Source organism: Haliotis rufescens, unplaced genomic scaffold (genome assembly GCF_023055435.1).
Source record: "Haliotis rufescens isolate VD_foot unplaced genomic scaffold, xgHalRufe1.0.p SCAF_49, whole genome shotgun sequence".
Taxonomy (NCBI): domain Eukaryota; kingdom Metazoa; phylum Mollusca; class Gastropoda; order Lepetellida; family Haliotidae; genus Haliotis; species Haliotis rufescens.
In genome coordinates this window covers 1,595,438-1,614,242 of record NW_025964212.1, presented here as the reverse complement: position 1 = coordinate 1,614,242, position 18,805 = coordinate 1,595,438, and the positions used below count along the sequence as shown (strand labels likewise).

At 40.1% G+C, this 18,805-nt stretch overlaps 1 protein-coding gene across 1 annotated transcript; it reads left to right on the top strand.

Annotated features, from left to right (window-relative positions):
- Positions 1-6,841: 6,841 nt before the first annotated feature.
- Positions 6,842-9,703, top strand: LOC125372829 (uncharacterized protein KIAA1958-like). The gene is made up of 3 exons (XM_048383485.1): positions 6,842-7,935; positions 8,169-8,433; positions 9,413-9,703. The coding sequence occupies exons 1-3, from the start codon at positions 6,842-6,844 to the stop codon at positions 9,701-9,703; spliced, it is 1,650 nt and encodes a 549-aa protein (XP_048239442.1).
- The last annotated feature ends 9,102 nt before the right edge of the window (positions 9,704-18,805 follow it).

Genomic DNA, 18,805 nt, shown 5'->3' with positions numbered 1-18,805 from the left:
TATTGTTAAAGATCAGATGACTAATATTCCCATCAGTAGTTGTGCTTTATGCGAATTCTTTTTTGTTATTTATGTTTCTTAAGTCAAATAAATAAGCATAAACACTTGTTTATTCTTTGAGTGCTGACTAAGCGCCAGTACATATATATTTTAGTTATAATATCGTTATAATGCATTTATATCAGTGAGATATTTACATCTGTTACTAAATACAAATTAAACATAAACTAGAAGACATTTCCTTTAGTGGAGACTTCTTATGCATATAGAAACGGCTTTGTTGTTTCTATTTCAGTTGGTATTGTAACACGCATTCTGAAACAGGCAAATCCTTAACAGAGTAATGCGAAATTTATACAAAATATAAAACGGCATTAAATCAACACCTTTTCATTTCGTTTTGCTTGAAAATTAGACGTCTACATTTGTGTTCATTTTGTCTTTTGCATCAGAGCCAGCTTTTCTTCCTCCGATAGATATCAGTCTTCATTTGTCTGCAACAGGACTGCCAACCACAAACCGCCAATCCAATGATGGGTTTAATGGTGTTGAAGTTGATTCCCGCGAGATTTGAGAGCTTGGTGTCACCGATCCAGAGAAATCCTGCAAACGTGATTCACCCGTCGAATATGCTTTTATCTTCTTTTGATTTCACATTACGTGTAAGTGACGAGTACGTACATCTATTTATGCCTTAATTCGTGTGATTTATAGACGCGCATTGTTCCACGCAATCGGAGGACCATAGCTTGTAAACCTTCACGTGACACGTTTAATAAACTATGCCTGTCTGTGTATAATATATTGATCTGTTTACTGGCAAAACAATCAGACATTGTTATCCACTGGCTCACGGCAGCTTTTTTTTTCATTTAAGCAATTTCGCTTGGTTATGTCACATGAACATTTTCATTCCCAAAAGCAATTTAATTATTGATAAACGTGATGTGATCAATCATATATGCTGGTTATTATTTGAATAATATCTGCTCTGATAAATACATATAAAAAAGGATATGAGTCAGCATGTGAGCTAGGTTCAGCGGAGCGTAAGCTTGACGAAGTAGGAAAACCCCAGTATACAAGTTAATCCGCCGACACAGTGAGTGAGTGAGTGAGTTAAAATTTAACGTCGCATCGGCATTATTTCAGCCATATAGCGACGAGACTAAGTTGATATATACACAATTTATTCATGAATACAACGTTATATTTAAAAACAATTAAATGAAACATATTTAGGCATAACAATACAATTTATACAGATTAAACTAAACTACGGGCTACAGGCCACCAGTGACTAAAGCAAGGACACCTCGCTAAGGATCATGGGGACTTACAGTACCTCTGCTTCCTGCATGATGCCGCAGCAGGATTTACGTCATCACTTTTGCTACAACTGGTTTTGCTCAATGCTAGCCAGTATTAAAAGTACTCAGCAATGAGTTGGCTTAAAAACGATTTTGATAAGATTACGTGTCACACAGGGGTAAAATAATGTTACCATACTTTAACCTTCTGGACAGAGTTGGTAAAATCATCACACCAATATCTGTCAAGTCGCTGATAATGAGATGCCCGCTTACACGGGAGAAGACATCTTTCAGATTAACTGTTTGATAATGTAAATCCCTTGCGATTGCAAATTCCACACAGTCAAGCAATGTATGTTTGACGGTGAACCCTTCATCACAAGGGATACACTTGGGAGGTTCGTCCTCATGTGTCTTAAGCAGATATCCGTGGATAAGCCGACAGTGGCAAATCGACCTCATCATAAAACGACCTCATCATGTCTTGACTGACAGCCCAAGTAGGTTTAACCGATTGTTGGGTTACATTCGTGAAGTTTATTGATTCCTACCTGGAACCCCCACCTTTTTTGCATTATATCCCGAGTCTAACTCCTGATGATTGAATTTTAATCACTGTACGAGATAAGGAGTTTTTTCAAGAGCTGCTTTAGCTGCAGCATTTGCCCTTGAGTTACCTGTTATGCCTATATGACTTGGCAACCAGCAAAAGACGACGTCACATTGGCAAGTAGTAAGATCATTATATAGTTCTAAAATGTCGAGAAAATTAGGGTGATTCGAGGTGACAACTTTTAGTGCCTGAAGGCAGGACAATGAATCTGAAAGATTATGAATGTTTCAGATTGGGTTTGCTATTTAATATAGGTCAAAGCTATTAGGATAGCTTTATCCTCAGCAGTGAAGATTGAATATTATCTGGGATTCTTGGGGAGACAGTTCTGGATCCAATGATGGTGGCACTTGCAACTTTGCCACCACTCACCCGAAACAGATTCCAGTGGTGAAAAATACTATGAATGGATCAATGAAAATCAGTGTTCGCGAAAAGGGCAAGCAAAGTCACGAGCATTGGTAAGGTGAAGACAGACTACGGAACATAATAGGATTGAATCAGGGATTCGAACCCACTGATAGCCACCCATGAAAGAAAACCTCTGAAGCCAGTATTGTGCGGCACCTGATAATAAAACGAAATATAAGATGAGAATCAGATACCAAGTAAAACTCATTATTGAGAGCAACAAACACATGTTGTAATATGGCAGTGTGTTTTATTTTGATTAACAATGATTGTAAATGTGGTACATTGTTTCAGTTGAGATTCGGTAAACGCTCACTGCATTGTGTTCGGACAGTGATTAGTCGTCAGGAATGTGATACTGTTTAATGTAGGCAGTCGTCAGGAAGTTACTATATTCAGATGCTAGTGTGGTGTGTAAACGTCTGCTGCAGTATACCGCGGACGAGGAATTTTCTTTGTGGTGAGAACACGGTGTAGACATTTCCAGTAGCTAGTGAGGCTGTATGTAAGGGGACACGTATTTCATCACATCAAGACCAGCTTTCGTGTGTGGATCACCCATCACCCCTGAATCCCTGCACATTTAGGCCCGTCTCGGAAGCATGGCCGCTACCATCATATTATGTATTGCCATTGGATATTGTACTGCCACTCTCTTGTGTACTGTCATTGTAATTGCTGTGATGTTATTTGTATGGATTTGTACATGTAAACCTATTTAATTTGGTAATACAATTATTAATTGTATATCATTTGTATGTTTGTTGGTTTCACACTTAGTTCTTTTACGTACATGGGCGGTCGGGTAGCCTAGTGGTTAAAGCTTTCGCTCGTCACGCCGAAAACCCGGGTTCGATTCCCGACATGGGTACAATTTGTGGAGACCATTTCTGGCGTCCCCCGCCGTGATATTGCTGGAATATTGCTAAAAGCGGCGTTAAACCATACTCACTCACTCACTTTTACGTACAGATTTCTGAGTTAACATATTGTTTCAATTTGGGAATCGACGCGTTACAATGTACGTGCATAATACAGAGCAGTGAATTCTCAAAGACTCCAAGTCAATTAACTTGACTTATCATTTAAAGGGCAAATCGTTTCGGCCTGGCAGAACTAGTATAGCAAGAATAATCTGAAATACACACTTCATTTTCATTGTACCAAGGTTTTATCGAATACTATTTCTAGTATTTAGGATAAATAAATAGAAACGAGATTAAATGAAGCAAGGCAATATAATATAATAACTCAACGCCAGAGAATACACAAATTGTAGTTCAGACAATATAGCGACAAATCCGGATGATGTTATCTTCAAAACTTCTGAACGGGATTTCTTGTAACGTTGATAGACATTCAAAAGTTGCGAAGATAAGAACCGACTTTTATGGATGGAAAAGAAGTATGTCAGTGTCTTTACTTCTTGTTTCGTACTCTGTCAATGTCTAAACGTAAAGTATCACCATATATCTTTAACCCTCCTTAATACTTGAATTTCCCTATGAGAGAGTATGCACAGAGTATATACTAGGAAGTATATCCCGATAACCTGAAACTTAAATTGACTTTTCTTCTTTACCACTTCCTCTCCAGATTGCGATTTTTACATTTCAAGAACATATTATTTCTTGAGAGTCTTGAAGCAATTACACTGCGTCGACCCAATTCTATCCTTCTCGAAGACAGTTTACCTTAAGGGAAAATACAATGTAGGTGAGCTCGTGCTATACGAATCCCAGAATGTCAAAGATGATATCCGTGTAATTTAGGTCACCTTTTTTGTTCTAAGACTGTTACGATTTTTTTATTCCGATTTGAGTAATGCAGCTGTCATCACTACTGTCACCATTCATTCTACTGACAGATGAAAGCTGTGTTATTGGTGCAATACTGGCATATCAAAGCTGTGTAGTTTATGCAACACTGACATATCAAAGCTGTGTTATTGATGCAACACTGACATATCAAAGCTGTGTAGTTTATGCAACACTGACATATCAAAGCTGTGTTATTGATGCAACACTGACATATCAAAGCTGTGTTATTGATGCAACACTGACATATCAAAGCTGTGTTTTTGATTCAACACTGACATATCAAAGCTGTGTTATTGATGCAACACTGACATATCAAACCCGTGTTATTTGATTCAACACAGACAGTTCACACCTATGTTATTTGATTCAACACAGACAGATCAAACCCGTGTTATTTGATTCAACACAGACAGATCAAAGCTGTGTTATTGATGCAACACTGACAGGTCAAAGCTGTGTTATTGATTCAACACAAACAGTTCACACCTATGTTATTTGATTCAACACAGACAGATCGAACCCGTGTTATTTGATTCAACACAGACAGATCAAAGCTGTGTTATTGTTGCAACACTGACAGGTCAAAGCTGTGTTATTGATTCAACACAAACAGTTCACACCTATGTTATTTGATTCAACACAGACAATTCACACCTGTTTATTGATTCAACACAGACAGATCAAAGCTGTGTTATTGATTCAACACAGACAGATCAAACCCGTGTTATTTGATTCAACACAGATCAAACCTGTTTGATTCAACGCTGATGCCACTGTTAGACAAAGGAAAACACTTACCAGTATCAGTCTGTGATGTTTGACACGGCGCCGACGAAACATTATCACTGAGACGGAATACATTTTAACTTATTATGGATTAATAAAAAGTTTTTATGTCTGGTTAGTTTGACCAGTAACGAGCTACTGGGGAACTAAAACGGAAGCCCGTAAGCAATCCTCAAATCAAAGCGCCATCAGTTGGGATTGCTACAGCTTTTGTCATATTATACGCTTTGATAGACGAATGGATTCCGAAACATGGTACAGTTAATGCCCGTTGTATTAGCACAGATTATTATTTCTCTCGAGAACAGAGATTTCAAATCACAAGCCTCTACTTAATACAACTGTTGTGATGGATGAAGTATCATGCAAGAATATATACTGAACAACAAACGTTCCTGTGACATTGAATAAGATTTAATGCAAAGTTATGTTTTTTACCAAATCTGAAACAATCTCGGTTTGCAACAGATAAAACGACTCCCGTAAATGTTCAAATGGTTTAATTTGCCATACTGACTTCAGAAAATGCGTGATTTCATTAAAAAAAACATGAACATGCCAAAATGTCAATTTACAAATCAATAGCGTGTGTGTTCACCTCTGGTTGCGATGCAAGCAACACATCTTCGTCTCATGGAATGGACCAGGCGTCCCATAAAGTCCTGTGGGATATCTGTCCATATCTGCTGGATCATGTTTCGAAATTCCTGGAGTGTCTACGGAACATGTGGTTGACGTCGAAGGCGCCGATCCATCTCATCTCACATGTGCTCGATTGGTGAGAGATCAGGGGAGCGAGCCGGCCAGGGGATGACAAAACGTTTTTTGTTGAAGAGACTCCTGAACAAGTCGAGCAATATGAGGCCGGGCGTTGTCATGTTGAAAGGTAATGCCTGGGCCATGACGCAAAAACGGTAGAACAACAGGGCCGATAATCTCGTCCATTGAGATTTCTCTCTACCACTATCAAACGGGTCCTCTGTCTTGCTGTAATCCAACCCCATACCATAACGCTGCCGCCCCCGAACCGATCTTCTTCCATGACACAATGATTGACGTAACGCTCACTTCGACGTCGGTACACACGAATCCGTCCATCGCTGTGGCTGAGGTGAAAACGAGAGTCGTCAGTGAATAGAACTTGTCCGAACTGCATGGCCGTCCAGCATAGACGCTGTCTGCACCAATGTAGACGTGCCTGGCGGTGGTTTCCTGTCAATATGGGACGTTTGGCGGGTCTTCTGGCGACAATCCCTGCACATCTGAGGCAACGACGTACGGTTTGTGAAGATATTTCGTAATGTTTACTAATTGCGTTATTTTGTTGTTTTCCTGAGTGGTTGTTGTCAGCACGATGCTAAACAATGCATATGGAATCCCGTTAACGAACATGTTTTTATACCCATTCTTGGGTAGTAAAATGCACGCTTTTCTGTAGCAGTTGCGTTTTTGTGACTTGATTCCATACATGTACTACCATATTGAAAACCAATCTTTACTTGTTTGAAAAATACACTAAAATATTGGTGACACAGGAACTTTTGTTGTTGATTATACGTGTAGGATATGGTCCGAAAAGTCACGATTATTTTTACACGTGGGGCGAGTTCGAGGCCGTCAGGCCGAGAACTTGCTTCACGTACAAAAATAATAGTTACTTTGAGGACCATATCCAACTAAAAACAGAGTCCCATTCAAAATACATGTTAAACTAATGTCCACCCAATATGCACGTGCATATATATTGGAGGGTCGTTCTTGTTTATGCCGAATCGATAGGAACTGCGCGCCTGAACGCGCTCAAGTTCGAGCAAAACTATTGGAGCCCTCGTCTTATAAGAGCGCGGAAAAGCACGTGCGATTTCTCAATTCGCTTTCAGTCTTTGTACGTGATTAACATGGGAGATTCCGATTCCGATTCCGATATTCATTTCATTACACAAAATCGTTTTACGAGCTCGTACCAGGCAGAATTTAACTCAGATTTTGAAAGACTTATTAATACTGATATTGAAACATTTGACGTGGCTGTACCAGATTTTGATGTTGGTAAAAATGATATCTTGGAATCAGATGAGTTCTCTGGAAATGATACAGATTTGGTGGAACACTCTCAAGTAGAAGCAAGTATTCCCCAGGCCATACCAATTCCCATTACTACTCATACCATTGATGACGCAGACAGTATTTCCGGAAATAACGCAGGTCCTATTCCTAACCGTTTTAGCAATCCTGTGTCAGAGAAGGATCTTCAAAGTCTTTGTAATTCGGCTTTTTCTCAGAACACAGAAAACAAGAGTAGGTGGGCCCTCAACGTCTTCCAAGCGTGGGTCAAGGAAAGACAATCACGTAGGTTACGTGATGACGTCTTGTTAAACCCCGACATTATTGCCCTTTCGCATCGTGAAACAGATCTTAATAAAACTCTCATGCGTTTCTTGGTAGAAGTACGAAACCAAAAAGGTGAAGAATATCGGGTAAATACGTTATATGAACTGATTGCGTCATTGCAATACTATCTCCGAAGACATGATGTCGAGATTAACGTTTACGAGTCTCCTTATTTCAAGGGAATGAGAAACGTCTTGGATGCTCGCATGAAGTCATTAGCTAAGCAGGGTATTGGCATTGAGAAAAGACAGGCAAATGTTGTTTCAGATGATCAAGAGGATATACTGTGGGAGAAGGGTATGCTCGGCGAGGATACGCCTCAAAAGTTGCTAGACACTTTGGTCTATCTCATTGGCTTAAACTGTGCACTTCGAGCTGGAGACGAACACAGGAATCTACGTGTGGGCCCCAATTCTCAATTTCAAATAACAGAAGATTCAAGTGGCGTCACCTATTTGAAATATACTGAGGACATTTCTAAGACAAACAAAGGCGGCTTAAAAAGTCGGAAATGTTCAAGGAAGACCATTCGAGTGTCAGAGAACGTTGAACTACCACAGCGATGTCCAGTTCGACTATACCGCAAATACATGTCTCTGAGGTAAGTTTTTAGGCTATAGAATTGAATTTAAAACAGTTTGTTGCAGTCAAATTGTTTATTATGTGATTTGCAATTGATCTGCATGTGAAAAAATAACAATTTTTTTCTCTTAAATAACAGCAACAATCGCGCTTAAAGTACATATGAATAAAAAAAATAATCTTTGCTTAATTTATGTGGTGTGAATCCCGATTTCAAATTCTTATAATTTTTGACTGCAATGTATATTTCAGACCCAAAAATGGTAAATGCAACGCATTTTACCTGCGACCACTGCACTACGTCAAGGAGGGTGTCTGGTATGCCGATATTCCCGTCGGGAAGCACCCGTTACGTGCAACAGTTTCCAAACTCTTCAAGCAAGCTGGTATTGAAGGATATTTCACTAATCATTCTCTTCGAGCAACGGCAGCTACTAGACTGTACGATTGCGGCCTGGACGAGCAATTGATAGCCGAACGCACTGGACACAGATCTCTGGCTATCCGTAGCTACAAGGTATTTGTATTAATTTTACTGGTGTTTCTAGATGTGTCGTATGGATCTCAAGTCCTGTCGGAAATCCTAAAAATTGAATTTTCGCCTTTACTCTCAATATCATATTTTTAAAGTTTTACTGAAATACCTAATCTAAATCATAAATGCCTAGGGTTTTATCATTTTTATGTTTCAAATGAGCAATTTCTAATTGTGAATTTACAGGAGGAAGCTTTATCCAAAATATTCTACTTTTGCAGGAGCGTTGTATATCTTCAAATATGGGGGGAAATAAAGAAATGAAGGAAATCTGAAACAGACTATAAATTGATGCAAATGTAGTTTTGTAGCACATATTTTTACTGTTTAAAATAATGCTTCATTATTGGTTGCTAATATCAATGTTGCGATAAATAGGTGAGTTAAATTTCTTATTTTTTTTCATCGCCTCACCTATTATTTAAAACCTACACCCATAATGCATATATCATTAGATGTACATAGCCAAACCAGGGTTTATGCCATAACGTTTAAAGTACTTTCTCTCATCCTAACATAAAGATAACTTTAATAAAGATTTGACATTTTTCTCCCGGGAAGCAGTCGTTTCATTTTTAAATGATATCTTTATGATTCCTAACTTCAGTCCCATTCTCTTAAAACCGCTCGATTTGATAATATTTGCCTTTATATTTTATGGAGACTCCCCAATACATTGACTGTCATCTAGGTCAGCTTTGTACCTGTTAGGTGACCGGTCACTGACGTCATGGTCCCCCCGTGATTATAGTCTATTTCACACATTTAGGTGCACAAATGAATGAGTATCCAACGTTTAGCTGTAAACATGAATTTCTAACATTGTGACATTAAACTAGATGATAACCGATGTTATTTAATGTGATATTTCTTACAATCTTTACTGTATGAAAAAAGTACGATTTATCATTTGACATCGTCCAATATGCATTCTAAACTCGCACAACACTTTTTGTTACAGAGAACATCTGCACAGATGGAGGACCGAGTAGACGGAGTTATTCAGAGAAAATCGAGAGCCTCTGCAACTGTTACATCTGCCGCCTCTGGTCCCGCTATCGCACCTTCGAAAACGTTGGTATCTACCGCCTCTGCTGAGGCTAAATCGGCTGAGACAATGTTGACACCTACAGCGGTTCTGGATGAAACGTCAACAGTCGCAGTAACAGAAACAACTACAGCCGAGAGTGCAGCAAAAAAATCCATGAAACTCGTATTACCAGATGGGGCAACTTTGTCGTTGTCTTTCTGAAATAAATTTAATTTCTAATGTGTCTCCGTTTCATTTACCTCAGAGGACAGGCATCATGGTAGTTTTATAGTGTTAACACACATACAGGACGGTTCGTGTATTTGGGATTTAGCGCCTTTATTACAAACAGAACTTCAGTTATATCACGGCGGCATGTTCATTGCAGAAGAAAAGCCTGCCAAACTATCGTGGTTATGTGTTGCAGTGAAACGTGCGAACGTCGACTGGCATATGCAAACCAATGGTGAGCGTAGTTCCTTAACTAATTGGGAGGGTGCGTTTCTACGTTTTGTCTATCAAAGTTCACAAACACGGTTCGACTGACATGATCGGCTAATGGAGTTTAAACTATTGGAGGGTGCACATTAGTTGATAACTATTGGAGGGTGAACATTAGTTGTTAACTATTGGAGGGTTTATCTGCAATACACCGACTACTGGAGGATTACAGCATGAATGCGCACGACCCAATTCACACGAACATTCATGTGACTTTGTTTTAAATGTGTTTCCAGTGTAGGCAAATACATGTACATGTGTACTCTATACCCCATGCTCGAATTATGACACGTGCAAAAGTCATGTCACATGTCGCATTCACACACCAATAAGCTTTGATATTTATTAACATGTATGTTTTACATGTTCATTCAAACTTCAGATATTCCAAAATTGTGGAACTCGAGTGGCCATGGCTCAATCGCCGAACAGTGAGGGTTCCGCAATTCCGATAACCATTTGTACGGAATCATGTTGCCCCTTGTTATGATTCGTGGTTGGAAAGCATCATATTCCTGCTCGTGTGTTAAATTCAACTAGCCTTTGCATGTGTTTGTGACGGATGCCACAGATGAGGCAGGATTCGCTCACTTTACACGACACCATGATTTAGTTGGAATCGTACAATGGTACCGTCCAATCATCAGGTACCGCAATCTCGATTCCACTTGTTTACTTTTCTTGGCCTGTCATCGTCACACTTATGCACGTGGTTTATATCAAGGTATTTAACGTCCAGGAAATGCATCAATTTGGGATTCCCTCGCACACTGTAGCGCCGAGATTAAGTTTTAAAGCGACGTTAACCAAACTCACTCACTCATTCGCAAAACTTTATTACATGAGGATTTTTAACCCAGGAATGTTCATTGTCTAATACATGTAAGTGTTCATAACGTTTGTAGGTAACTAAAAAAAATATTTATCAGTATTAATAATTTCTTTATCAGTATTAATCTATATCACACATCTGTCATCGGTTAGGCTAGAATTCATACAATTGACTTAATAGCAGCTGCTAGTATGATAGTCATGTATTCGGCGTTCGTGGAAACTTACGTGTTTCACCATTACCGTAAAGGTCTGTTCTTAGAGACATGATCGTAACTCGCATGTTCGGTTCCGCAGTGACAGATGTTATTAAGGAGATACGGTAGAATGGAGATAATTCTAATTTCCAATTTAAAGTTACATGGTATTTTCAATGCTGATTTTAGCACTAACTTATATCAAAACAGTTGACATTATGTACTGTCAATTTAACTAACTGTTCTGGAACTGCGCTTAAAGTTAGCCTACTCCCAAATGGACCATTAATTCATAGCAAATGCGTTGCCTAATAGTTTAACAGCATGCTGTCAATTCTGCTATTTTAAGTAGCGGTTACGAATTCCATGTTTTGACAACATGCAGATGAAACAAGAGTGCATCTTGTACGCATTCATCACATCGTGATATATATGATGAACGTCCTGATATATATTATTGATAAGAGCGATGGTGCTTTGCCAAAGATATAAAGTTTCTTTAGACACTTTACACGCTGTTTAGAGATATTGATTTTCAGTAGATAAAAGCGACGAAACCCTTTTTCACAGCCGCAAGAAATATCTGCCCAAAGCAGAGTCTAGTGTTTATTTCAGACCGTAACATAAGAATGTGTTTGTGAATCACTATCAAATAGTGATGATACTAGGTGTTCGCGAATAGGTGTGTGTTTACTGCCGGTGGCACCCATCACAAACGTATTCAGAGGCAAGATCAATTGCTCACCTGCACACATGGTTTGTCATAAAAAAAGGATGTAAATTGCTTTAAGGCCTGTTTGCTTATTTTAGAACGGAACCCCAGCCTTTTACACTAAAACGCAAACCAAGACTTGAAATCAAACAGTATTGTGCCCATCGCTGGGAACTAAATGTTGTTTAACTACACGTATACACCTTTTGAAATAAGAACAGAAAAACAATGTAGGCCGTCATTCATCAGTTCTCTTTCACTCACATTTGGGACAATTAAACCCACACATCCGGATGTTCCCCGTGAGAGAAGATGGTACATATTACACTTATTCAGGTAAAAACTCCCTTTAATAACATGTGCCGGGCGTCTTCCTGAGATCGCTTGTTGCCAAGACTCATTACGTGTCGTCTTCCTGAGATCGCTTGTTGCCAAGACTCATTACGTGTCGTCTTTCTGCGATGGCTTGATGCCAAGAATCATTATTTGTCGTTTTCCTATGATGGCCTGAAGCCAAGAATCATTACGTGTCATCTTTCTGCGATGGCTTGATGCCAAGAATCATTATTTGTCGTTTTCCTATGATGGCCTGAAGCCAAGAATCATTACGTGTCATCTTTCTGCGATGGCTTGATGCCAAGAATCATTATTTGTCGTCTTCTTGCGATGGTTTGATGCCAAGACTCATTACGTGCCGTCTTTCTGAGGTTGCTTGTTGCCAAGCCTCATTTCGTGCCGTCTTTCTGAGATGGCTTGATGCCAAGAATCATTACGTGTCGTCTTTCTGCGATGGCTTGATGCCAAGCCTCATTACGTGTCGTCTTCCTGCGATGGCTTGATGCCAAGCCTCATTACGTGTCGTCTTTCTGCGATGGCTTGATGCCAAGAATAATTACGTGTCATCTTCCTGCGATGACAGGGGCGGTCGGGTAGCCTAGTGGTTAAAGCGTTGGCTCGTCACGCCGAAGACCCGTGTTCGATTCCCGACATCGGTACAATGTGTGAAGCCCATTTCTGGTGTCCCCCGCCGTGATATTGCTGGAATATTGCTAAAAGCGGCGTAAAACCATACTCACTCACTCACTACTGCGATGGCTTGATGCCAAGAATCATTCCGTGTCATCTTCCTGCGATGGCTTGATGCCAAGAATCATTCCGTGTCATCTTCCTGCGATGGCTTGATGCCAAGAATCATTCCGTGTCATCTTCCTGCGATGGCTTGATGCCAAGAATCATTACGTGTCATCTTCCTGCGATGGCTTGAAGCCAAGACTCATTACGTTTCGCCTTCCTGCGATGGCTTGATGCCAAGACTCATTACGTGTCGTCTTACTTGCGACGACTTGATACCATGGTTTATTGCGTGTTAGTCTTCAAGACAACCATAGTCGATTGGTGCATCTTCAGAATCAATACGGGGCGGTCGGGTAGCCTAGTGGTTAAAGCGTTAGCTCGTCACGCCGAAGACCCGGGTTCGATTCCCGACATGGGTACAATGTGTGAAGCCCATTTCTGGTGTCCCCCGCCGTGATATTGCTGGAATATTGCTAAAAGCGGCGTAAAACCATACTCACTCACTCACTACTGCGATGGCTTGATGCCAAGAATCATTCCGTGTCATCTTCCTGCGATGGCTTGATGCCAAGAATCATTCCGTGTCATCTTCCTGCGATGGCTTGATGCCAAGAATCATTCCGTGTCATCTTCCTGCGATGGCTTGATGCCAAGAATCATTCCGTTTCATCTTCCTGCGATGGCTTGATGCTAAGACTCATTACGTGTCATCTTCCTGCGACGGCTTGAAGCCAAGACTCATTACGTTTCATCTTCCTGCGATGGCTTGATGCCAAGACTCATTACGTGTCGTCTTACTTGCGACGACTTGATACCATGGCTTATTGCGTGTTAGTCTTCAAGACAACCATAGTCGATTGGTGCATCTTCAGAATCAATACGGGGCGGTCGGGTAGCCTAGTGGTTAAAGCGTTAGCTCGTCACGCCGAAGACCCGGGTTCGATTCCCGACATGGGTACAATGTGTGAAGCCCATTTCTGGTGTCCCCCGCCGTGATATTGCTGGAATATTGCTAAAAGCGGCGTAAAACCTCACTCACTCACTCACTCACTCACTCAGAATCAAAACTAAACTGCCACATTAACAGCTCGGACAATTCCTGAGTTGACACCCATTGGAGGTAGAATCGTCCGAAACCGGCTAAGGGAGCACAGCATCCGGCTCGACGTCCAGCGATACGCCCAATTGTGCTTCGACGTCACCGCCAGGGACACCTAGCTTGGTAAAGAGCGCATCTGAGGTAAAGAAGGTAAGTCTAGGACAGTATACTGTTCACAGATGAGTCCAGGTTTCATCTGGACATCTCTGAGGGCCGTACAAGGATTTCAAAGACGTTTCAAAGATGCTTGCCTTACCCCACCCAATCAGTTTTGGGGGTTGGAAGTGGGATGTTGTAGAGTGGCAGGTCAAATCATCATTGTTAATTGTCACACACGGTACTGACATTGTTAAATGAGTTGTTACCACACCCTTCCTTTAGGGTGGGTCTCTTGTTACCGGTATGGGATTTGTCAATGAATTTGTTATAATCACACATGGATAAGACGAATGACCAAATATTATGTATTTATTTTCAATAACATAACATTTACATCACTTTATAGGAAGCACAGTTACTCTTTTCGATGGTAAAGGTGTTGTATCCGATCTATACATAAAAATATTATGATATTTACTTTAAAATATTTATTCACTTTTGAAGTCGACCAGTAAGGTAGGTCATTTACATAAAAGGCTTCAAGTAAATATCTGATATTCTAACCACCTCTTAGGCAGTTCCACGCAAAGCTTTTCGAAGGTATCTTTCTATTTCCTCTATCAAAGATGTTTAATTTGACTAAAGGTTATCGATTATGCCGTAAAGCAAGAACATATTTGATATGACACCTCGTCAGTACTTGTTTTCTAGATCACTGGCATGATCAAACATGCGGTAAATATTACAAAGATCTAAGGCGCTCAATTCCTAAAGATCTTGATAAGCAAACGTGATCAAATGAAATAATAATGAATTACTAAATTATTCGTCAACTAGGTCGTCTTTTGAGCATTCTGAGAACAGGAAATGTTGTCAGATCAACAGTGTGAGCCGCGCTGCAGACTCATGTAGGTCTAGTTGCCTAACGTCAAGATTTTGTGAAGACCTGGCCCCCAGTTGAAAAAGGTGTGTGTGTGGAGGGTGGGGCGGGACGCCCCATCCCCACCCCACCCAACCAGGTTTTTGGAGCTGAAAAGATATACCCAATACCCCACAACCTGTGCTATTGGGATACTTTTTGTATTCATTTACTTTTGTACTTTTTTTATGATAAACTCTTTGAAAGTAGTCTGATAGGGAACCTTAAGTGGAAACATTGACATATTATTAAATATTGGAGCAAATTTGTAATTAAGCATGCCCCAAAGTATTAAAATCTGCAAAGTTGCTATGTTGAGTTTACATGCCCTTTTACCAAAGTTACATGTATAAATCGAAATAAAATTGAGTGTGTCAACTGTTCTGTCACGATATGTTTGTGTTCAACAAAGACGCAGTCTTCAGCTGATCATTGGTGAGGTGAGGTGAAATGGGGTTTAACGTCGCGTCCAAGATTATTGCACTTATATAGCGACGTGTATGAACGTGTGTGTGTGTGTGTGTGTGTGTGTGTGTGTGTGCGTGGCTGTTTGTACTAGTCCGGACTGATACCGATTTATAGTGCTAGCCCACTGAGATACCATGCCGCAGTTTAACATAAATACCCCACTCAGATACAGTATACTGACTCCGAGCCGACCAGTCCTTGTTTCGGCCACTTAATGCCGAGCGCCAGACAGGGCAACATGTACCATCTTTTAACGTCTTTTTGTATGACACAGCCGGGGATCGAACCCCTCTTAGGGCGGCCGCTCTACCAATAGACCACGGAGGCAGTCCAGCTGATCATGGAGTCTTTCAGTTTTGTATTTTTTGTCAGCAACACAAATTAATGTTTGTCTGCAAATGTATTTTTAGATCGCTTTGATCAGCTTATAAAATCTATTTTTTGCAAGCGATTAATTTCATACGGATGCAAACTTCATTCTCGGAAAACAAAGTTCTATATTAACAATATCACAAACGTTATTTCACAAAGAAGAACTGTTTTGAGTGAAATGAAAGTATGCTTTAGTGCCGATGCTACTTCTAAACTTTTTCCCAGTTACGGGACAGGGGTCATATATTCAAACTGTCTCAATGTTTTCGCCATAAGATTCATCGGAGTTGACAGCATATCTACGTCACAATTATGATACAATAGCTTATGTTAACTACCTTTATTCTTCTAAACCAAATAATGTGTCCAGATTAGTTACATTTATGAATTTATGTATCTGCAGCAAAAGGAAAATTCCAAAAGCATGTATTGAGGAGATCCCTACTCAAGATTAACCTGACAATACCGCATACTGCAACATTCTGATGAGCCTGAAAACATATCTTGAAGGTACCATGCCAAAAAAACGTCTTAACAACATCATGCTGTTGCACATTCACAAAGATGTCTGGTGACATATACATTATAGACATTGCCAAGGCATTTGCACATGCAAACCAGAGACGTGGTACCTTTATTAATGGCATTGTATAGGACATGTCCAACCAAAGCCAAACTGCGATGAATCAAAACATGTTAATATGGAAGAAAATATTTTGTTAAAATTCAGCTATAACACCACTTATATTAGACGTCACTAATTGTTTTACTTTTAAAAGAAAGATGTATTTATACTAAACAGCTTGAACACAACCAAGTCAGTGCAGTCCTCCATTTGGTGATCATGTGAACTGGACTGGATTCTAATTTTTTTAATACAATTTTTAACATGTTTTCTCTCCACATATATTTGACTGCAACGTTTGTGCATTATGATACCATCAACATACTTCATACCCTTTCTAAGATATTAAAAACTACTGATGCTAAGTGCAGCTCACTAGCTAGTCACAACTGGCTACCTTTATAATTGGATGAAGAGAAATAAATCTTTATGAACACACTTTATCGTTTGTGTTTAATTTTGTCCATACGTATTTAGAATCTACCTTAATTAGATTTGGTTCCTAAGACAATACACTAGCTGAATTGTATTTTCACCACACACACACACTCTCTCTCTCTCTCTCTCTCTCTCTCTCTCTCTCTCTCTCTCTCTCTCTCTCTCTCTCTCTCTCTCTCTCTCTCTCTCTCTCTCTCTCTCTCTCTCTGCCCCCACCCCCAGGCACAAATCTGTACAAGCTATAAAAAACATGGAACTCTTAACGTCACTTAAAATAACAGAATATGAAGGCACAACAGCATTTGCGGTGGACTATTGGCCCATTTGAGAGTCAACTATTATAAATGTTGACCGTAGATTCGACAGTGCATAATGCCAAATGTTTAAACATAATTTAGTGCTAAGAAATCAACTGCAAAACGCAGTGTAAATGTAAATTAAAAAAGTAGGCATGTCTGTCATTACAAATTTGGGTCTGATTGCCCTAATAGTGTACATTGTTGCAGTCGCTGCGGAAACAGAACAGGCGTGTTACGACCATGTCATGGCAGACAACACTGCCAGAATTGACCCACCAGGAAGTGATAAAAGTTATTTCACATTTTCCAAGGACACAGAGTACATATCTATACTACCACCTGTTACTGATTCCATTACATTCGTGATTAACTTGTGTAAGAGTTATACATGTGGAACTGATTAATACTCGTAAACAATTTCTTTCGGTTTTAGAAATAATTATTCTCTATATGCATTGTTTACTTACCAGGCCCCTGCAATGAGAGCTCCCGGGTTAGGAATGCAAGTATTATTTCCAAGTGAGTTTTGTACAGGAGTATATTCATATCACGCGGTTTTTTAGAGGAAAACCCAACGTCCTAGAAATCAACAAGCGCGGATCTTAACTATTTTGTTAACTATTTTGAACCAGACAATCCGGTGATTGATATCTTGAGCATCAATCCACGCCACTGGGATCGATGAAATGCATCAACCAATTCAGCGTGCCTGACCACCCGATCCCGTTAGTCGCCTCTTACGACAAGCATAGTAGGCTTTTAAGGCAAGTATGGGTTGCTGAAGACCTAGTCTACCCAGGATCTTCACGGGTCTTGGTAAACTAGGTCGAATTGACATAGTATTCGAACCCACGAGAATTTCTGCTGCGCGACTCGCAGCCAAACATGACCACACTATCTCAATTTTAGCACAAGGTTGGTTGGTTGGTTGGTTTGTTGTTTAACGCCGCACTCAGCAATATTCCAGCTATATGACGGCGGTCTGTAAATAATCGAGTCTGGACCAGACCATCCAGTGATTAATATCATGAGCATCGATCCACGCAATTGGGATCGATGACATGCATCAACCAAGTCAGCGAGCCTGACCACCCAATCCCGTGAGTCGCCTTTTACGGTAAGCATGGGTTGCTGAAGACCTATTCTAACCCTGATCTCGTCTTAAATCATTAGTCAATGACAACAACGACTGTTCAAAACATGGTACATTGTACCTTTACTATATCCTAAGTCATACCCGACCCCTCAGTCTAAGTGGCATTACCATGACAACATTACAACACATCACAATCTAGAAGAACATATACGTGCCGTGATAAGAGTGGATGATCGTACCCTCTCAACGGTGAGATGTAACAAATTGTCAGTTTACAAAGGGGGCATAACTCTTGAAGCCCTTCTTGCATACCACTAATAATATTTTGACAACAATATCCATCACATTTCTGACTGGTCCAGACCCCATTCATATACCGTTTCCGAGTGTGATGTTCAACAACAAGTCTAATGCATGGCTTACTCCACACACACACACAGTTTGGAGTAGAACTAGAAACTAAATGGAAACTGAATGATGAGAGTACTGATGGAAGGATGCATGACCCCAACATTCAAAATTGGAATAAAATCATCAGGAAAATGCTAAGGGATAAAGATGACCTAATCTGCACACACATCATCTTTGGCAATC